The 23,639-nt window shown below is 40.8% G+C and overlaps 1 protein-coding gene across 1 annotated transcript in view; it reads right to left on the minus strand.

Moving 5' to 3' along the window:
- LOC145411874 (bestrophin-2-like) overlaps nucleotides 1-23,639 on the minus strand; it is a 285,723-nt gene that overhangs the window by 164,244 nt on the left and 97,840 nt on the right. The window contains exons 7-8 of the mRNA XM_080281833.1: nucleotides 19,334-19,567; nucleotides 17,426-17,646 (exon numbers count right to left, since the gene is read on the minus strand). Of these exons, the coding sequence (XP_080137959.1) occupies nucleotides 17,426-17,646; nucleotides 19,334-19,567 (455 nt within the window). The remainder of the gene's footprint in view (nucleotides 1-17,425; nucleotides 17,647-19,333; nucleotides 19,568-23,639) is intronic.

Genomic DNA, 23,639 nt, shown 5'->3' on the forward strand with positions numbered 1-23,639 from the left:
GACCCTGGCCAAAAACAAGCAATAAATCGCCTCCATGTCACCCTGTTCCCCGCCATTTCAATGCCCTGCTCCAGCTCACACACCTCTCTCTCATATACTTCTCCACTTCATCCCTCCATCTCATCCTTGGCCTCCCCCTCCCTCTCCCCCCCTCCACCTCACTCGCATACACTCTCCTCATTAGTCTCTCACTCTCCATATGACCAAACCACCTCAGTGTATTTCTCCTAACGCTTCCTATCACATCCACATTCACACCACAAAGCTCCTTCACTTCCTCATTTGTCAGTCTGTCTCTCCATGTAACTACACATGCTCCTCTCAAACAACTCCTTTATCTCCACAGCTCTCACTCTTGACTTCTGTCCCTCCAGCAAGGTCAAAGCTTCACTTCCATACATTAGAGTTGGTATCACAATACCGTCATGTAGTAACTTTTTCACTCGTGGAAGTTCAAACAGAGGAGTGAGCGGGCTGTGAAGCAGAGGGACAGGGAAACAAAGGCTGTGATGTTGCCAGTTTTACTTTTATCTGCATTTTTGCAAGACATTGTATTAAATAATTCAGTACAGATTCCTATTTCTCCCAACTTTCCTGTCACTTTTTATGGTTTTCTTTCCTTTACAGGTGGCTTTACATTGAGTGACAAGCCAAATGGTTTCTTGTAAGCCAAGAAACCATTTACAACGCTGGGTGGTAATCATATAACTAAACCATACGTGCTCCCTATGTGTCAACAAGTGGGTTGGTGGAGGGTTAGTGCCCCTCCCTGTAAAACAAATATCTCAAAGTCAAATGGCCACTCCTTACGGGATTATGGTGTCCGGCAATAGATAAATAGATGATGATAATAATAATAATAATAATAATAATCTGGCCTTTTGTTTCTCAAAAGCGCCAGTTCTTCCTTTTGGGAATTCACTAGCGCTCAACACACATACATTATTTTTACAATTACAAGAATTGTGACATTTCTTGTATATCATACAAGCAGTGGTAATGTTCCCGCTTGCCAACTGGTGGACGGGAGTTCGCGCCTCGCTCAGGTTGCGAAAAGTTTCACTGACGAAGTGGGTGGTTACTGTCCCCCTGGAGCAAGGGGACGGGTGTGTGCGTGTGTGAAGGTCACAACCTTGCCCTTAGATCGGACTATATGAGCTCTCAGCTCCCTTCCGGGAGGGTAAAAGCTGACAATCACGACCATCAAGTGATCCTGACCGACCCAGTGAATTACATATACATGAAAGTGGCAAAAATTAAACCCTATAATCATCTGTCATAGTACCTCTCTCCAGGTCGTAGCATTTTGAAAAAAGAAAGGCTTTCAGCTGTCTCTTAAAGGATTCAACAGTAGAGAGTTGTCTTATGGACAATGGCAATCTGTTATATAATCTAGGGGCTCTATATGCAAAAGAACGATCAGAGAAAGATGACCGGTAAATGGCTCCTGGCTCATCAAGACGCAAGGAATCATCTTCACTGCGTAACATCACACCCGGGCGTGTCGATGGGAGTTTTAACAATTCAGCAAGATACTTCGGTTCACCAAACTTAAGAACCTTGAATGTAATAAGACACAGTTTAAATTCAATTCTAGCCTTTACTGGTAACCAATGCAACTCAATCAGAAACGGGGTAGTTGAGGTTCTCGGGGGGAGACCAAAGATAAGCCGTGCCGCCCTGTTCAACACAGACTGACCAAAGATAAGCCGTGCCGCCCTGTTCAACACAGACTGAACTTTTGTTAGTATATTATTTGGAAGACCAACCCACAGTGAATTACAATAATTGATACGAGACAAGACCACTGCATGGACCAATGTTAAGAGGCACTGTCTATTCAGGAATCTTCTCACAGAGTACAGATTTCTGATATGCAAGTTACACCCTCTTACAACCTGATTAATGTGTTCTTTGTAATTTAACTTAGAATTAAAAAAAACACCCAAATTTCGAACAGAACTGACTGGATGCAGCTGTGACACGCCAATGTTCAAAGCCAGGGCATTGTCAGTGTCATCACCCCTTCTGTTTCCTCTGATGATGATGATCTCAGTTTTATCATCATTCAGCTTAAGTTTCCTCTTAGCCATCCAAATCTTAATACCAGACATTAGAGATTCAAACTTTATCTTAGTATCATTGATATCTGACATCTTAACATAGAGCTGGGTGTCATCAGCATAAAAATAATAGGACACATCATGAGCATCAAGTAGAGACGATAAACTACTTGTGTAGATAGTAAATAGAATTGGACCCAAAACTGATCCTTGAGGGACTCCAAATAGAAGAGGAGCAGAATCAGAGCTAGCGTAATCAACAACCAATCTCTGAGATCTGTCCGACAGATATGACTTAAGGAGCAAAAGGGCACTATCACGAACGCCATAAAAATACAGATCATCCAACAATAGTTTATGATCTACTGTATCAAAAGCTGCAGACAGATCCAAAAGAACTAGGAGAGAGGACATCTCATTACAAGTGTTTGCCACCAAGTCACTCTGAATCCTTGTTAGTGCAGTTTCAGTCGAATGGTATTTTCTGTATGCTGATTGAATAACAGGAACAACTCTGTTGTGTTCCAGCAGTGGTAAGAGTTGGTCGAGTATGGCCCGCTCAATAATCTTGGATAAAAAAGACAGGTTAGAGACAGGACGATAATTTGTCATGCTCTCGACATCAAGGCCAGGTTTCTTAATTAGGGGCCTAAGCAAAGCACGTTTCTCAGACTGCACAAAATTACTTTCTAAGAAGCATCTATTTATTATGTTGCAGATAAAGTCTTCAGCATGCTCATACACATCAGGCAGTTGTGACATGTTACATGGATCGAGTAAGCAAAATGTTTTATTAAGTTCTCTGATGTAACATTTGACTTTGTTTACATCCAGTGGATGAAATGTTGAAAGCAAATGATCCCCGGTGCACCGTGGCTGGAAGTCAACTGAGTACGCTTCACTAGGAGAACTGCTGTCTAAATCACTTCTTATTCGAGATATCTTATTTGTAAAAAATGAAGCAAAATCAGAAGCCAACTGGGCATCAGATAAAGAAGTTGGTTTAACAATTACATTCCTCCGACCAACCAAATTGTTCACAACTGCAGACAATTTTTTTTTATCACCACCACATGAATCAACTTTATTTTGATAATACCTAGCCTTTTGGGCTTTTACAGTGTGACCGACTGCTCTTCTTGCAAAAACATAACGCAAACGAGTTACTCGGTCCGCTGCAAGCGCCACTCACGTTCTGCCCTTCTACGCTGTCTACTCAAAGAATTATGGATGGACCATACCACGGAGAATTATCACGTACAATGATTGTTTTTACTACCTCAGGACAATAATCGTCAAAAATTGACCTGAGCTCGTTGTTGTAAATATCAACCAATTCACCAGAAGAAAGACTTGAAGAATCGATGGAGTTTAAACATTGATCAATTTCAAAACACATCAACTGGCGGTCAACATTGTTGTAATTTCTGAACCTGATGACCTTTTTATATGAAGGGGATTTCAGGACATCAAAACTAAGAGTGATCAGAGCATGATCAGAGATGAGGGGGTCAAATGAGTCAACCTCCACATCTGATACGTGCCTGCAACCAACAGGGGACAAGATCAAGTCAAGGACATGTCCTGAGACATGAGTTGGATTACTCACATGATTGAAAAAATTGTTCTGGGTGATCAACTCAAGGAATTCTGAAGAATATGGTTTTGACTCTGGACTGTCAACCCAATAATTGAAATCACCACAAACAAGAAGTCCTCCAGGTTTAAGAGAAAACCCTTCAAGAAACTGCCCAAACTCCTCCATAAAACCTCGATCTCTGCCCGGATGACCTGGACGATAGACAATTGCAATTCTAATGGGATTCTGATGGAAATTTATTAATACTTCCATAAATTCAAATGATGATGGGGTCAGGTCTGAGTCAATGAGAGAAACGTTTGCAAGTGCTGCCGAGTAGTTGAGTGCTACGCCTCCTCCTGGATAGTCAGCAGCAGGCCTGAGAATACTAATAACAGAATGTGTCTTAGGCAAAGCATTACGAATAATATCGATATCAGACTCATACAACCAGGTTTCAGTCAAGCACAATATGTCAAGCTCGTGCTGATTTAGGGTTTCATTAATATAGTCTATCTTATTACGGATGGAACGAATATTTAAAAGACCCATCCTTAACTGGTTCAAGAGGGACGTAGTTAGTTTTTTGAATGGTCAAAATTGGTGTTTTCAATCAATCTATTCCTATGAGAAATCATAATTGGACATTCTCTACTTGAAGCAAAATGGGCAACCACCTGTGACTTTGAATTAACATCTTGATGTCTTAAAGAGGAGCAGTTGATGCATTTGGGAGAATTTCTGTTACTACAGTCCTTAGATTTATGGGCTCCAGCACAAAAGACACATTTAGGTTCATCACTTTTCGTAGAACATCTCTCAAATGTATGACCAAAGCCTTGACAGTGATGACACTATGTAACCCAGAATCTATCGAAAACACGGCATCTTGTAAGATCCACATAGATGTAATTGCCCTGTTCTACAATGGAGGATCTCACCTCTGGCGACATCTTCAAGACAGCAGTTTTGGTGTCATTCCTTGTCCTTGTGAAGAGAAGGTTGAGGGTAGAACCTCGATCAACGAGCATCTTAATTTTATTGTTTTTTCTCAGAATATTTGGGATGACGTCAGAGTCATCCAAGGAAGAGGAAAGACCTGTCATGGTCATTTTAGGCAACATTTTCTTTGGCTCTGATATGCAAAAAGTGCCCCTCAGAGCCAAAATGATCAGTCAGCACCCCAGTTGCTTCCCCCTTGGCCTCAGCTGACGGAAACTTCATTACCAGCCCACCAGCCTTGGTCTTAATGCAGCTGTCAACCGGTACCGAGTTAAGTACGCCTCTGATGTCTTCTGGTCCCATCTGATTTGTCAGGGCACTAGCGCCACTCTCTGGTTTCACAATCAGTACATGCTGACTATGAATGGCTTTTTTCTGGCCATGAGCACTGATCTCAATCACGCCCCCAGGCAGATCCTTCCCTACCCCCACGAGAGACCCACGAACAGCATCCGCAAATGACTTGGCCTGATCTTGTGTGACCGCCACAGGTGATGAGACCTTGGTCTCTAGTGCCTCCAGTCTATTTGATACGTCTCTGATTGCTTGAAAGATTGGCCCAATAACTTTATCTTCATACTCCTTCTTGGTACTACTTTCTCCACCAGCCAAGACCTCGTCTGCTGGTGCAACACACTGGCTACACAGCCAGCGAAAGCCCAGCTGGTGGCTCCTCTTCATGAATGGATAGTCGCCTGCATCCAAATTTTCACAAGCTATATGAATCCACTCGCTGCAGTAGGCGCACTTCGGTGCTTGTGCACTTTTTGCTACAGACCTACTGCAGCGAGGGCACTGGTGTTGTTACTCATGATAAAGGGGAAAAAACAAAACAAAATGACAACAACAGCAAAACGTATATACAATACTACCCGGGAAAAACCCGGGTAGCGCCGCCCCCGTTTGTGTCACCCTAATTTAGGAGGAAAAAAGAAAACCGAAGGAAAAAAAGCACAAAAAACAGAAATGGAAAAAAAAAAAAAACAACAGGGTGTCTGCGAGGTCACCACGAGCACGTGGGGTACGACTTGACTACCCTTCTAGGAAAGGTAACCCAAACCGAGGTGCCGCAGAAGTGCTGAGATGGTATTGAAACTTTTCCCAATTCGAGCTTTACAGCAGCAACAAATAAGTCACTTAGGCAAGACCTCATTGGTTACGATACTGGCACTGCGCAAAGCATGTATAATTCATTACAAAAATCATTAAAACATATTATTTAAATCTAATATCCATAGCCTAGTAAATTATTAGGCTGTGGATATTTTATTTAAATAATGTGTTTTAATGATTTCTGTAAGGAATTCCATATGCTGCTCTTAATAAATGATGTATTTTTAATTTATCATTTACTAATAATAATAATTTTAAAAATATTAAAATACATTATCTCTGTTGAAGCATTTTAAGAAATGCTACTACCCTTCGTCCCTCACGCCAGAACCGTCGCTACCCGCCAGAGCATCCCCCATCCCTTGTCCAGACATACGGGAAGCTCCCAAGACCACGTGTCCCTTGGATTGCGCAGTGCGCAATCCACAGGACAGGTGCGCAAGCACAATACTGCACATAGTCTCGTACAGTGCGCAATGTGCAAACATTGCACCGGAGTGAAACGGTGCGCAATTGCACTTTGCGCAGGTGTTAGCGCACCTGCCCAGCACTGTATATAAATGATATAGACAGTAACATTGGAAATGAAAGCTATCTAAATATGTTTCCTGATGATCCAAAAATACAAAGGAGAATTACTAACACAGGCTCTTGTAAAGAGCTACAAGAAGAACTAAATAAATTTCATGAACAGAGCAATACGTGGCAAATGGAATTCAATATGGACTAGTGTCAAGTAATCAAGTTTGGTAAAAGTGGAAAAAGACCTGATTGGGATTATAAGTTAGGACGTAAAACCCTACACACATCAGAAAGAGAGAAGGACCTAGGTGTGATTATCAATAACAGGCTATCTCCGGCTGACCATATCAGTGAAAAGGTATGGAACATGTATACACTGCTTACAAATATGAGAATAGAAATCACATACATAGATGAAGACATGCTATGAAAGATAATAACATCATTCATCAAACCAACACTGGAGTATGCATCAGTAGTCTGGAGTCCTCATCTCAAAAAACACATAGATATGATTGAAAAAGTTCAAAGCGCTGCTACAAGATGGGTACCAAGCTTAACGGATCTAAGCTACGAAGAAAGACTAGAAAAACTGAATCTACCTACACTACAGGAGAGAAGGAAAAGAGGAGACATGATTATGCTATATAAATGCATAACAGGGAAGGAGAAAATAGACATGAATGATTACAAAACCTATGGGGATGCATCAGCAAAACGACACTGCAAAAAACTGCATAAAAAGAGAGGAGATAAAGACGTAAGGAAATTAAGTTTCCCAAATAGGGCAATTGATCAGTGGAATGCACTACCGAATGAAATAGTGTGTGCCAAAACAATTCATAAATTTAACGATATGTATGATAAAAATGGTATACGACACAGGACAGTACAAGCTTGACTCATTCCTGTAAAGATACAATTAGGTAAGAACACACACACACACACACACACACACACACACACACACACACACACACACACACACACACACACACACGACACACACACATGAACAGCCACAACGGATGGACGTGTCTCTCAACAGCTCCCAGGCCCAGGCTGCATACCTTAAGTAGTTTCCAGGAATTATGTTTATCCTGTCTCCTATGGTTTTGTTTTAAGTTTAAAATATTGTAAGTTAATATAGACTACCAAAAACGTAAAGATTTATTGGGAAGAATATACATGAATGTTTTGTATTATTTTTCGCTAACAGCTGTTTTTGCTACAGTAACTAACATCCAACATGGCCGAAAATGTAAACACTGAGGGACTCGAATTTCCAGGATTTGATAGAAACACTAATATCATGGATCTGGTTAAAACATTGATAATGAGGATTAGTGAAATTGAAAAGAAAGTGGAGAATTTAGAGTTAAAGGACGTGTCTGAGAATACCGAGATTACTATACAGAGTCTGATCCAGTCCAATGAGACGCCGAATGAGGAAATCAGAAATTTGAAGCGTGAAAATATTGAATTGAGGAGGAAACTAGAGGAGAGTACTAATAAAACAGAGAAGGTGAGTAGTGTATTAGAAGAACATAAGGCAAAGTGGGCACACGTAGAAGAAGAACAGAAAGAAGTGGTCAGCTTAAGAGAAATTATCCAGGAAGAAAGGGAAATGAACAAGAAAAAGATGGAAGAAAACATAGTGAAAATACTGAAGAAAAAAGAGAAAATAGGGAGAAAACTGTAGAAACGAACAGATGCGTGGTAATGTTTGGAAACAGGGAGGAGGAAGAAAAGGTTAGATTCGTGAGACTTGAGAGAGACACAAACCTGGTGAGAGGTATATTAGGCAAAATTGACCCCGAAGGAGACAAGTGGGTAAAAGAAATTGAGGAAGTAAGGAGGATAGGGCCTTATAAGAAAGGGGAAACAAGACCAATGAGAGTCAAGTTGACATCAGAAAGTTTAGTAAATGATATACTCAAAATGACCTGGAAATTAAGCAAAGAGGCAGGGATGGAAAATATTATACTGTAATAAGAAAAGATTTGAATGAAGAAGAAAGAGAAGTTTTGAAATCATTGAAGGATCAAGTAAAGGAAAAAAATGATAAGAGGACAGAGGAAGAATGTACAGTAATACTTTTTTTTTTTGGAGAGTAATGGATATGAAAGTAAGGAAGTGCTATATAAGGAAATAGAAGCGAAGGAAACTAACGGGGATAGCTATGAAAGATCAGAAATTGAGGAAGTGGTACTGACGGAGAGAAGGAGAGAAGAGGGTATAAAAAACATCAAAAATAAGGATATTGATGCTCATTTGGGAGACGGTAAATACAATCTGTGGAAAAGAGACTGAAAAGAAAAAACGGGTGGAGGAGTGATGATAGCAGTGAAGAACAACATAAATGTAGATACTGTGGAAATGGGAGAAGGCAGGGCTGAAGTGATATATATGAAATTAGAAACTGGAAAGAAAGTCAAGAGAGATATGGCGGTAGTGTATGTTTCCCCTAAGACAAGAGCATGGAATGATGACGAATACCAGGAGATGTTGTCAGATATGGCTAGTTATTTACAAAAAACAATTGAGAAAAGCAACAATATAATTTTGGTGGGTGACTTTAACTGTAAAGAGGTGAACTGGGAGAAATGGGACTCAGGAGGCAGCAAAGATTCGTGGGGCACTATATTATTAAATATAATAATGAATAATGTGATGACGCAATGGGTCAAAGAAGAGACACGGTTCCGAGGTGAAGACACACCAGCAAGGTTAGATTTACTGTTTACCAAAGAACTCGATGTAACAGAATCAATGAAATGTTTCTGTCCTATAGGAAAAAGTGATCATGTGGTCACTGTATTCCAGATGATAATAGGGAACGTCGAGCCAAGACGAACTTCATAGAAAGGGAAGATACAACTTTGGGAAAGCTAATTTCACAGGACTGAGAAAATTTTTTGAAAATGCGGATTGGAGAAAATTCACAGAAATGAGAGATACAAAGGAAGTGGGATATCTTTTTAGACATCTATAATTTGGGAGTGGAAAAATTTGTACAAAGAGTAAGAGGGAATGAAAACAGGAAAAAGGAGTGGTTTCATAGAAGGTGTATGATAGCAAAAAAAGAGAGAGATAACAAATGGAGAAAGAGAGGCAACACCAGAACTAGAGGCAACACTAGAAATGAATACACAAGAATACGTAGAGAAGAAGAAAGGAATTTTGAAAAAGATATAATAAACAAATGCAAGGATGAACCCAAACTGTTTTATAGATTTGTTAATGGCAAACTGAAACAAAAGGAAGGAATCACCAAATTGAAAGTAAAAGGGAAGGTCTATAAAGATGCAACAATGCAAACTGAAATAATGAACAAATATTTCCAATCAGTTTTCACAAATGAAAAAGAGTTTGTGGAAGGGGAGGGAGTGACTAGAAATGTACAAGTGATAAAAGATATAAAAGTGGAGGTACAGGAAGTGTACAAATTATTGGAAACCCAAGATGTAAGGAAAGCCCTAGGACCTGATGGAATTTCTAATTGGGTACTGAAGGAATACAGAGAACAACTGGCAGATAAAATTCACAGTTTAATCATGTGTTCTCTGGAAGAGGGGAAAGTGCCAAAAGAATGGAAGAGGGCAAATGTGGTACCAATTTATAAGGGAGGAAACAGGGAAGAACCCCTGAATTATAGACCAGTGTCTCTAACCAGCATGGTCGCATAATTGTGCGAGAGAATCCTGAAAGACAGATGGATAAAATATCTAGAAGAGATGAATATTTTGGCTGAATGTCAGTTTGGATTCAGAATTGAAAGGTCATGTGATTCTAACTTGTTCAGCTTTTACTCAAGAGCGATTGACGTGGTACACGAGAGAGATGGTTGGGTGGATTGTGTGTACTTAGACTTAGAGAAGGCCTTTGACAAGGTACCTCATAAGAGACTAATGTGGAAACTAGAATATATAGGAGGACTGAAGGGGAAACTGGAATGGATGAGAGACTTTTTGAGAGACAGACAAATGAGGACAGTAATAAAGGATAGGATGTCTGGATGGAGGGAAGTAACAAGTGAAGTCCCCCAAGGCTCGGTGTTGGTTTACTACCCATGCCTCCTATATCTCTCACATTTTGATTTATCATTTTCTTTATTATCTAAGGTATTTTGTGTCTCAGATATTCTTGCCCACGTTGAGTACTTTACATTTTTCCACATTAAATTCCATTTGCCTGTCCTTACACCATTTGTACAATATACAGTACTGAAGTCCTTTTCTAGGTTAGGACAGTTGTCAGATGAGTCAATGATACGTCCAGTTTTTGAGTCATTGGCATATTTGCTAATACTGCCAGCGATTTCTGAGTCTAGATCATTTATTTACAGTATAATAATTACAGTAAAAAGGGATCAAGTACTGTACTGATTCCTGTGGTACACTGCTAGTTACTATCCCCAATCAGATGTAGTACCATTTATTAAAACTTTGAATTACCTTTGTGTGTGTGTGTGTGTGTGTGTGTGTGTGTGTGTGTGTGTGTGTGTATTTACCTATTTGTAGTATACAGGAATTGAGTGATGCTCGTGTTGTCCTGTTTCCATATCCACATTTATCTAGTTTACTTTTACACACATGAATGTTTTTCTCCTGCACCACTTTTTGTCTAAATCGTTCCAAACACTTATGTATTTACCCAATATTCCTAATTGAGATACACACGAAATATGCTATGCTCGTGGGTTCCCATCGCTGTTTCTCAGTGTCAAATTTAGCTTTAAACTCATTTAAGTTTTTTGACTGGATGATCTCCTTGTCAAGGCTATTCCATAAATCTATACTTCTGTAAGGAAAGCTGTGTTTCTTGATATCCTTCAAGCAGCTTGGCTTTTTAAATTTCATTCCGTGTCCTCTTGTTGCTCTCTTATCCCATAAAAACAGATCTTCTCGGTCAATTTTATCTACTCCCACCATGGTCCTGAACACTGCAATCATGTCTCCCCTCTTTCTCCTTTCCTCTAAGGAAGGCAAATCCAGCTTTTCCAGCCTCTCTCTGTATGACAGGTCTGCCAGACTGGGGACCATCTTGGTTGCTGTTCATTGTATTCTCTCAATCTTGTTTATATCTTTCTTTTTGTGTGGGGACCACACTACTGCTGCATATTCTAACCTGGGGCGGATCATGGCCATTATCAATTTACTATTGTCCAATTGCTTTAACATCCTGTATCTCAAAAGTTTTTGAGTCTATTCTTAACAAAAAAAATTTTAAAGCATCTTTCCTATCACAACCTTCTTTATGATCGTCAGTATGGGTTACGTCAGGGACGCTCCACAGGCGACCTTCTCACCTACCTTTCAGACTCCTGGTCATCCTCCTTTCGGGACTTTGGCGAAAGCTTTGCCATTGCACTTGACATCTCAAAGGTTTTCGATTGAGTTTGGCATATATCTTTAATTTCCAAACTGCCCTCTTACGGTTTCTATCCTTCTATCTGTGCCTTCATCTCTAGCTTCCTTTCTGGACGTTCTATAGCCGCTGTTGTAGACGGCCATCGTTCTTCTAGATCTATCAACAGTGGTGTTCCTCAGGGCTCTGTCCTATCACCAACTCTCTTCCTTTTATTCATCAGTGACCTTCTAAGCGGTACATCTAACCCTATCCACTCATACGCTGATGACTCCACCCTTCACCTTTCCATTCGAATCCCACAACATCCATCTCAGCAGTTACTTCAACAAACATGGGATGAAGCTATGGCACACCTAATGTCTGACTTGGGTTATACCTCTGACTGGGGTAAAAATAATCTGGTTATTTTTAATGCATCAAACACTCAGTTTTTGCACCTATCAACCCGACAAAATCTTCAACAGGTATACCCATTAATGGTTAATAAAATTCAGCTTAATCCTACATCATCGTTGAACATGCTTGGGGTTTCATTTACACGGGACTTATCTTGGAAAGATCATATTACTGTACATCTCTTGTAAAATCTGCTTTCAAGAGATTGGGTGTGCTAAGCCGACTCCGTTCCTTCTTCATCTCTAAACAATTGTTGACTCTATACAGGGGTTTTATCCACCCCTGTGTGGAGTACAACTCTCAAGTGTGGGGAGGTTCCCCACATACAGCTCTTCTCAATAGGGTGGAGTCAAAGGCTTTTCATCTCATTAACTCTCCTCCTCTTACTGACTCCCTTCAACCTCTGTCTCTTCACCGCACTGTTGCATCTTTATCTCTTTTCTTTTGCTACTTCAATGGTCACTGTTCCTCTGAATTGTCTGCATGCATTCCTCCACCTCTGCGACGGGCGCATAGCACCCGTCTAGCAGCAAACTCTCACCCCTTTTCCGTCCAACTCTCTAATGCAAGAGTTAACCGTTACTCCCAGTCCTTCATTTATGCAACAGGTCAACTCTGGAACTGTCTCCCTCTGTCTGTATTTCCTGCTTCATATGATCTCCAGTCTTTCAAACGCAGTGTGTCCAGGCATCTCGAAATGAATGGATCTTGAATTTGGCTCTCTCTTGTATTTTGTTTTTCTCTTGGAAGGAACAGTTTTGTGAGCTTGTTGCCTTTGGTTCCTTCTTCCTCACAAAAAAAAAAAAAAAAAAATCAGCCAAGTCCCACGCTAAATACAGTAATATGAAATGCCGGATATTGCGCAGCATCCCCCATTGGCTCAATATTCGGCACTGAGCCAGATATTGCGTGACTGTCTGTCTTGATCCTCTATCCTAAAAACTTTCCCAGAGCACAAGATGAAAAGCATAAAATACAATAAAGTAATGATACAATGCAGTAATACAGCACTGGTTGGCTACCGTTTACGAGCTGGCTGATACACTTCAACACCGGGTACTGCATAGAACTGCTGGTTACATCCCATTTCAGCGCTGGATATTGCATAATATCGCAGAATACTGCTTTAATACGGCCAAGCCAGCAGCGTCGGATTTTGCACTGGGTTGAATATTGAGATGACTAATAACTTGAGTTCACTGTATCAGGCAGTGGTTCATCAAATGCCTTAATATGAGAAATTATCAATACAACAGCATGGTGGAATGAAGAGGTGAGACAGGCTGTGGCACAAAAGAAGAAAGCATACAATGAATGGATGAGAAATAGGGGCATGGAAGAAGTTGAGAGGTGGAAGAGAGAGTTATATGTAGAAAGAAAGAGAGAGGTGAAAAGATTAGTAAGAGAGAGTAAGAAGAGAGCGGATGAGGAATTTGGAAGGAACTTGAGTGTAAAGTGGAGGGACAGTAAGAAAATGTTCTGGAAAGAGGTGAAAAGAGTAAGACAGGGTGGAAGTGAAGTTAGCAGGAGAGCGAAAGATAAAAATGGTAGATTACTAGTGGAGAAGGGAGAAAACGTGAGCAGAAGGAGAGAACACTTTAAGGAATTGTTGAACATAGAGGATGGAAGTAATGTGAGTATAAGTGGCTGGGGAATGGCTGGGAGAAGGAGGGAGGTGAGAAGACAGGAAGAAATCAGTAGGATAGAAGTTGTGGAAGCAATGAAGAAAGTTAAATTGGGGAAAGCCCCAGGAATTGATGGAGTGTGTGGAGAAATGCTGAAGTATGGGGGAGAGATAGTAGTAGAATGGATGTGGAAAATGTGCAGATTGGCCTGGGAGGAAGGTAGAGTCCCGGAGGATTGGAAGTCAGGTATAATTATTCCCTTGTACAAAGGAAAAGGGGAAAAAGAAGTGTGTGGTAATCATAGGGGCATGTCTTCTTAGTATAATAGGAAAAGTGTATGGTAGGATACTTATTGACAGAGTTAGAGAAAGAACAGAGGAATTAGTTGGAGAAGAACAGGGAGGCTTTAGGAAGGGAAGAGGTTGTGTAGATCAGATATTCATTCTTAGATCTTTAGTGGAAAAGTTTCTAGAGAAGGGAAAGAAGTTGTATGCAGCTTTCATGGATTTGGAGAAAGCATATGACAGGGTGGATAGACAAGGATTGTGGAAAGTATTATGAATATATGGAGTAGATGGGAAGTTGTTGAATGCTGTGAAGAGTATGTATGATAGTGCTAAGGCTGCAGTGTGTGTGGATGGTGAAATGAGTGAATTTTTCTCTTTGAAGGTTGGGTTGAAACAGGGATGTGTCATGTCTCCATGGTTGTTCAATCTGTACATGGATGGGGTAATAAAAGAGGGACAAGGTAGGGTAGTGGATGTTGGAGTGGCCCTGGTGAGAGAGGGTAGTGTTTGGAAACTCCCTGTACTGTTGTTTGCAGATGATACTGTGTTGTTGAGTGAAGACAAAGGAGAGCTGCAAAACTTGGTGGATGAGTTTGGGAGAGTGTGTAAGAAATGGAATCTAAAGGTGAATGTTGGGAAGAGTAAAGTGATTGTCTTTGAGAGACGTGAAGTCAGTGAATGTACAGCGAGATTGGATGGTGAGGAATTGGAAAATGTGAGTACGTTTAAGTACTTGGGTGCGATGAGAAAGGATGGAGGTTTGGAGGGTGAAGTGCTTGAAAGGGTACAGCAGGGAAGAAAGGTTGCTGGTTCCTTGAAAGCAGTGATAAGAAGCAGGGAACTGAGCATGGAAATGAAAAAGTTACTACATGACAGTATTGTGATACCAACTCTAACGTATGGAAGTGAAGCTTGGACGTTGCCGGAAGGACACAAGTCAAGAGTGAAAGCAGGGGAAATGAGTTATTTAAGAGGAGCCTGTGGAGTCACATGGAGAGACAGGCTGACAAATGAGGATATAAAGGAGAGTTGTGGTGTGGATGTGAATGTGATAGGAAGCATTAGGAGGAATACAATGAGGTGGTTTGGCCATATGGAGAGGATGGAGGGTGAAAGACTGACGAAGAGAGTGTATGTGAGTGAGGTGGAGGGGGGAAGAGGGAGGGAAAGGCTGAGGATGAGATGGAGGGATGGGGTGGAGAGGTATATGAGAGAGGGGGTGTGAGTTGGGAGCGGGGCAGTGAAATGGTGGGGGACAGAGCGACGTGGAGGCGATCTGTTTGTGGCCACCCCGAACGGGATTGAGACATCTGGCAATAGATAGATAGATAGATCAATACAACTACAGGTAACTCGCACGGAACACGTGGGTTTCGTTCCTACCGTGCCGTGTTAGGTGCGAAATCGCGTATATTTAAACTACTCCATATTTTGCTCCCTAGACCCCCCAAATGTGTTGTTTTGCTGTTATCTGTCACTGGTAATCACTAGAAAGCACTTTAAGTGGTTAGAAGGTTTATTTAATGTTATAACTCACAAATACAGTACTCCACAGCAAAACTTCAACACACAAATACTGTACGTAAACACAAGGAAACATTCCGACGCCGATCATAGGTAATCATATAAATCAGGTTAACTGGTACCAGTGCTTTAACTTACAAGCACATACCAGAACAGTACATATTTAACTTAGAAATGCAGTACTGTGATATCGAATGATTTCAGTACATAATCTGTTAGGAATGGCTGGAAAAAAAAAATGTTATGAATACATTTTTACCTTTTTGATATATGTTTATGGTAGTTTCGAGTTATTTTTTATGTTATCGTTGTGCCCATGCTTGGAAAAGGGAGCGAAAGAGTTGAATTTTCAGTCCTAAATAGGAAAACTGCACGTCCTCCAAGGCTAGACTCTGCCACGGGAGAATAAAGTGGAGGGTCAGTCCGATTAGCAATAAGGAAGTTGTGTCACAACTTCCAGCTCCCACACCACGAGTATGGCTAAAAATAGAATCGTAATGCAGTTTCAGAACTAACAATAAGTCTAATTATTACGAATACAGATACAAAGCAGAAATAAATACGTTTACAGACGGGGAAAACGTACTTCTTCCATCATAAGATGTTCATCTTTCTCTATCATTTTACCTTGTTATTTTCGCAATATATATTGCTGTCTCGTAAACAGGGTGGTTGTTTGTGTTTTGCAAGGGAGGAAAAAGATTGTATTTTCTGTCTGGGTCGAGATAATGGGTGTAACTATATGTGGTTAGGCATGGCCACGAGCGAAAAAATCGTACATCCACTCATCACGATATCAGGTGGTGAACTGACAGATGACACACGAGAGGGTGAAGTCAAGGTCAGTTTCATGTCCCAGATTTTCGTTCACTTCCCGAAAGTTTTCACAGTTTTCTACAATTTGCATTGCATCAAATGATCCAAACCATTACAGCAAACCTGAGCAAATAGTTAAAGATACCAAGACAAAAATGTATTTTTCTCTTATTATAAGTCTTTAACGAACAAACTAAAAAGGCAATATTCCGACGCCGATCATGGGTAATCATATAAATCAGGTTGACTGGTTACAAGGCTTTATTCAATGCTTTAATTGCTTAAAAGTACATACCAGAACAGTAAATATTTAACTTACAAATACAGTACTGTAGAAAAGCAGTACAGTAAGAGTTTAACGAACAAACAAAAAAGGCAATATTCCGACGCCGATCATGGGTAATCATATAATTCGGGTTAACTGGTTACAAGGCTTTATTTAATGATTTAACTTTATTTAAGTGCTTACAAGTACAGTACATACGAGAACAGTAAATATTTAACTTACAAATACTGTACAGTACTGTGGAAAAAACGAACAAATAAAAAAGGCAATATTCTGATGCCTATCAGGTAAACTGGTTATAAGACTTTGTTTCTTGCTTTAACGTTATTTAATAGTAATTTAAGTTGCACATAAACTTACCAGAACAGTACAGTACTTACAAATACTGTGCTACTGTACTCGGGAATGTCTCACTCACTGAATAATTTCCCGCCTAGATCGTCACATAATCAAAACAAACCGCGCGCTGCGGTGACGTACGAGGATTTGATCTTTCAAAGGCCTCTCCTGCGTTAATTTGTAGTTTTCATGATGGTTTTTTAATCTTACGTTGTCTTATATGTATCCCAGCCCTTACCGTGTATAATTGCGAGCGGTGACGTTCGAGGATTTGATCTTTCAAAGGCCTCTCCTGCGTTAATTTGTAGTTTTCATGATGGTTTTTTAATCTTACGTTGTCTTATATGTATCCCAGCCCTTACCGTGTATAATTGCGAGCGCGTTCCGTGAGATCGTGTTCCGTGCGAGTTACCTGTATATTAAGATCAAGCAGTGGTTCATCTATGCCTTCATATGAGAAATTATCAGGACAAATACTCACATTAAGATCAGGCAGTGGTTCTTCTTCAATGCCTTCATCTTCCTCCTCAACCATGGGCAGGAACTCTTGTTTATTTTCCGGTACTTCTACGTTGGCAGTGGAGCCCTGAGGGGGTTCGGTGCGGAACTGCTCAGCAGCGATGGTGTAGGGCAGCTCTTGGGGGAACACCTCATCCCAGTATATATCTTGGATCAGTTCGGGGTGCTCATTGTGCATCTCGTCCACAATAAGATATGACACCTGGAAAGTACTCATCATCATTATAATATCACTTTTACCATTATAGTATCATCATTATTGCAGTTACCAGCACATCATCACCATCACAGCACCTGTATAAACATCACCACCACCACCACCAATGTACCAATATCATCATCATCAATCATCAGGAATGAAAAGTCTGCTGATTACAATTCCATTACCAATTTAATCAAGAAGAGTCTTTTTACACTTCAATCTTGCAGTCTCCTGACGATCTATTTCAGCTTAGGACAGACTTTTCGAAACTGAGGTTAGATAAAGTCTTAACATACCCTTCGGAATGCATGGCTTTTACTATGCTGGACATAATAGTTTGGCAGCAGTATAAATAACCTAAAACAGACCACCTAGAACCAAGGAATTACAGTCTTAATTTCCATTTCTATCACCTTATCACCCCCCTTGCTCAGACGAAATGAGAACACACCCAAAGATGCTACCTATTCAAGATGATTATGTAGCATTTTTTTTTTTTTTTTTTTTTTTTTGTCCGACTCTGGGCATAGGCTTCACAGCCTGCTATCAAGGCCCAGCAGTCCTCCTACATACCATACACCTCTACATGTCACCACTTCGGCGTTAACACCCACCGTCCATATTGAATACATGCTAGGGTTGTCTCATACAGGATTGGCTGGATAATCTTACCCTGATTAACCAGTTTGTTTTGTTTCAGATCGATTTTTTTCAAAATTAATGTGGATGGGCAGAGGTGTGAAGAATGGGGCTCTGATGCATCATGGCAATCACTTTTCGCATCACTAACAACAACAGAAATACCAAATTCTTCAACCGTTCTGCGGACTTTATCAAACAAATTTGGAATCTGGCAACTCTGGATCATAATATTGTACTCTGTGGCTGCATTTATCGATATGAAAAGTGATCACGATGATGAGTCAGATCCACTGATTCTTCTCACTTTCACCTGCCCACATCAGTCCAAAAAAAACTCAGTCTGAAACAAAACAAATTGGTTAATCAGCAAAAGCTTTGACATGTGAGATGTCAAAAGGCTACATAATCATCCTCTACAGGCAGCCTCACTGGGTGGGTTATCATTTCGTCTGGGCCAGGAGGGTGGAAGAGCTAATTAAGGTGTTTGGGCACCCTGTAGCTATTTTAAAGTACAGTATTCATTTTAAGTGGGCTTGGAAACTGAAATAGGATGATAGTTAACAATATACCCCATCTTGATAATAAAGGCAAACTGTTTTATGTTATGAACTGTTCTTCACTGATGTAACGGCCTGCTACACACATATCACGCCAGTAATGGGAATTGTGAACATCAAAGAATTTCCTTGAAAATTTTGTCTATGCTGTAACGGACTACATCCATAAAAATAGTTTGTGCTCCTTAACTTGGCCTAAATTTTCGTCCTTTTGTGGCTTTTTTCACATGGGTCAGTGACAGAAAATGACAATGTTACGGCTTTTAATTCTTTGTACAGCACTTCTTGACCAACGTTATATTCTTGTGTTAATCTTTTATTACAGTTAGGTATTGAATATGGAAAAATGGTCTAAAATCCAAAGTGAAAATAGTATAGCAGCATTTCATAACATTAATCCCTTGTTGCAGCTCAGCATTCAAGATGAAGAGATGGCAAACTGAATCCAAAATAGTGAGGATAGCTTAATATTATGAAGGCCTACTAACCTGTAAATTTCTGTCCACAAGCCAGTTAAGTTCAAAGTCATCATCATCTTCCCCAAAGGGATTGACTAGTGTCTCGGCCACCTTGAGCCATCCCATGAAGAAGAACAACTGAAGGAAAGTGAATATCGGGACGTAGAAGTCAACGTTGTGGGTAGGGATGTTCTGAGCAGGGTCCAGGAATTGCCGGCCCATCAGAGTGGCAAGGAAGAAAGTATACACAGCCAGTGTCACAACCTGCCACGGGGAAAATCTTTATTATTTTGTTATCTGGAGGAACTGCAGAATGAGAGACTGACTAGGAGAGTATCCGTGCAGAGTTCAGGAACTGCCTGCCCATCAGAGTGGCAGGTAAGAAAGTACAAAGGAGAAAAAAGGAATGTAAACAGCAACAGACCTGTTGGTCCTTTTGTGGCTTTTTGGTGTAAGGAAGGTTATAACTATTAAAGATTAATAAAGACAAGGATAGAAAAGCAGGAATTGGCTCCCCCCACCCACCAAACCCTCCAGCCAAAGTGGCAGTAAATAGGGAGACCACCATGCTGCATAGAAAAGCTGTCATGGAATGTTTTATGTAGGAGTGAACATAATTAGCTGGGAGTCTGAAGACAAATAAAATATCCATGTGATTTTTAAAGACTGGTATTATATCACAGTTAACTACAGTGGAGGGTAGTTTGTTTCTTATATTTACACCTCAATTAAAGAAGAAGTGCTTAGTTTCGTGTGACTGAAATTGTTTGCCGATAATTTGCTCCTCATTTCCTCTGTATAATTTGAGCGATGAACCGTGACGTATTCATAGATAGCTATAATATCATGCCCATGTCCTTTAAATATTTTGAGTAGTTGAATTAAATCTCCTCATAACCTCCGTTCACTTAGGGTAAAGAGATTCAGGGCTTCTAAACGCTTCTCGTGTAATTTATTTCTTAATCTAGGCATCATCTTGGCCACCCTTTGCTGTACTGTCTCAAGTTTCTCCATATATATATATATATATATATCTATATATATATATATATATATATATATATATATATTTATATATATATCTATTGCATATATATATATATATATATATATATATATATGTATATATATATCTATTGCCAGACGCCTCAATCCCGTACGGGGTGGCCACAAACAAATCGCCTCCATATCGCCCTGTCCCCCGCCATTTCACTGCCCTGCTTCCAACTCACACCTCCCTCCCTCATATACCTCTCCACCCCATCCCTCCATCTCATCCTCGGCCTCCCCCTCCCTCTCGCCCCTTCCACCTAACTCACATACACTCTCCTCATCAGTCTCTCACCCTCCATCCTCTCCACATGGCCAAACCACCTCAGTGTGTTCCTCCTAATGCTTCCTATCACATCCACATCCACACCACAACGCTCCTTTATATCCTCATTTGTCAGCCTGTCTCTCCATGTGACTCCACAGGCTCCTCTTAAATAACTCATTTCCACTGCTCTCACTCTTGACTTGTGTCCCTCCAACAACGTCCAAGATACACTTCCATATGTTACAGTTGGTATCACAATACTGTCATGTAGTAACTTTTTCGCTTCCATGCTCACTTCCCTGTTTCTTATCACTGCCTTCAAGGAACCAGCAACCTTTCTTCCTTGTTGTACCCTTTCAAGCACTTCACCCTCCAAACTTCCATCCTTGCTCATCATACTACCTAAGTACTTAAATGTAATCACATATTCCATTTCCTCACCATCCAACCTCACTGTACATTCACTGACTTCACCTCTCTCAAAGACCATCACTTTACTCTTCCCTGTATTCATCTTTAGATTCCATTTCTTACACACTCTCCCAAACTCATCCACCAAGCCTTGCAGCTCCCCTTCGTCTTCACTCAACAACACAGTATCATCTGCAAACAACAGCACAGGGAGTTTCCAAACACTACCCTCTCTCACCAGGGCCACTCCAACATCCACTGCCCTACCTTGTACCTCTTTTATTACCCCATCCATGTACAGATTGAACAACCATGGAGACATGACACATCCCTGTTTCAACCCAACCTTCAAAGAGAAAAATTCACTCAGTTCACCATCCACACGCACTGCAGCCTTAGCACCATCATACATACTCTTCACAGCATTCAGCAACTTCCCATCTACTCCATATATTCTTAATACTTTCCACAATCCTTGTCTATCAACCCTGTCATATGCTTTCTCCAAATCCATGAAAGCCACATACAACTTCTTTCCCTTCTCCAGGAACTTTTCCACTAAAGATCTAAGAATGAATATCTGATCTACACAACCCCTCCCCTTCCTAAAGCCTCCAACTAATTCCTCTGTTCTTTCCCTAACTCTGTCAATAAGTATCCTACCATACACTTTTCCTAATACACAAAGAAGACAAATGCCCCTGTGATTACCACATATATATATATATATATATATATATATATATATTTTAATGCAGTGACCAAATCTGAATGCAGTACTCCATGTGTGGGCGTACTAAGGAATTATACAAAGTGAGGAAGATATTTTCAGATTTCTATTCGAATACTTTACCTATGAATCCGGTAGATCTACTGGTAATGTCCAGCAAGGGATAAATATGCCATCATTAAACGTTGGGTCTGGTTAGTACTTGGATGGGTGACCGCCTGGGAACACCAGATGCTGTTGGCATCCCTACGTGTCAAGTGGGGTTGGTGGAGGATTAGTGCCCCTCCCTGTAAAACAATTAACTCTAAGCCCTTGGCCACCCCGTTTCGGATATATGGCGTCTGGCAATGAATGAATGAATGAAAAAGAAGCCAATTGTAGCTCCTTAATGTTTGCTGCAGCCATCATCCGTAGTGTCAGATTGTTTTGCATGAAATGTAGGCTACAGCCATACATACTTGCTGATCCTGTGTACTTTATTTCCCCTTGTTCAGAGGCAGAACAAGGCATTACTATCTACCTGTATCTATATACCTAGGCTGCTTCCCTCAAAGAAGGTGTGGTAACCAAGACAGGACGACACATTCCTAATTTACTCATCCAAACACACACATTCATTCGCATCATAGCCCCAAGGGGAGAAGGGACAAATCCTCACGGACCACACGGCACGAGGATCAACTGCGCAGTGCAGTCAGCGACATCCGCAGCAGGGCACAACAGCAGAGCTGGTTTACCCCTGCCACATCATAAGGGACCCATCCCTTACCCACACCTGACCTGATTGGCTGATCAGACCAAATGTGAGAGAATATCCCCTCACGGCTGCGCCATCATTTATTCATTCACAATTCCTTTCCAGTCATTCCTATCATGTGCAGCCACTCTTCCTTGCTCAACACACATGCATCTCATCCAATGCGCTCTTCACACTGTCCATCCATCCTGTTCATGGTCTTCCTCTAAGCCTTACACCTCTCACATCCAATCCAGTTATCTTTTTCACCAATCGCTCATCATCCACTCTCTCCATATGCCCAAACCATCGCAACACCCTCTGCTCAACTCGATCAGCCATCTCCTGCACAACTCCAGTTCTCCTTCGCACTTCATCATTTCTCACTCGATCCATACGCGTCACTCCACACATACTCCTCAAACACCTCAACTCCATTACATTCAAACTTTTCCTCTGCTACACCCATATTCCATGTTTCACTCCCATACAACGCAGTCGGTACCACAACACCCTCATACAGCCTTCTCTTTACATCTATTTTAAGCAAACAACATCTAAACACTTTTTTCATTCCTCCAAGCACCTTTCCTACTTCATTCATTCTAAACTTCACTTCTGCATCTGTTCTTCCATCCACAGCAACATGTGACCCTAAATACTGAAAACATTCTACTTCATCGAGCAACTCACCATTCAAAACTATATTCATCCTCCTACCATCACTTTACTCTTACATTTCATTTTATTCTCATTTACTCTCAATTTCCTCCTTTCACACACCCTTCCAAACTCCTCTACCAACTGTCTCAGTCTCTCATCTGAATAAGCCATCAGTGTGGTAGCATCTACAAACAGCAGCTGATTCAGATTCCACTCTCTACACACATTCACCAGACTCAGACCTCCACCTAAAACTCTTGCATTCACCTCCCATACAACACCATCCATATAAATATTAAACAACCAAGGTGACATCACACATCCCTGCTGCAGCCCCACTCTCAAGGGAAACCAATCACTCACAGTATTTCCCACTCTTACACATGCTCAACTACTTGCATAAAAATTTTTCACTCCTTTCAGCAACCTACCAAAAAGTCAATACAACCTCAAAACAGTCCACAAAGCCTCCCCATCA

This window comes from Coenobita brevimanus, chromosome 91, assembly GCF_032717465.1.
Source record: "Coenobita brevimanus isolate Jiangsu-jjx chromosome 91, ASM3271746v2, whole genome shotgun sequence".
Lineage (NCBI taxonomy): Eukaryota > Metazoa > Arthropoda > Malacostraca > Decapoda > Coenobitidae > Coenobita > Coenobita brevimanus.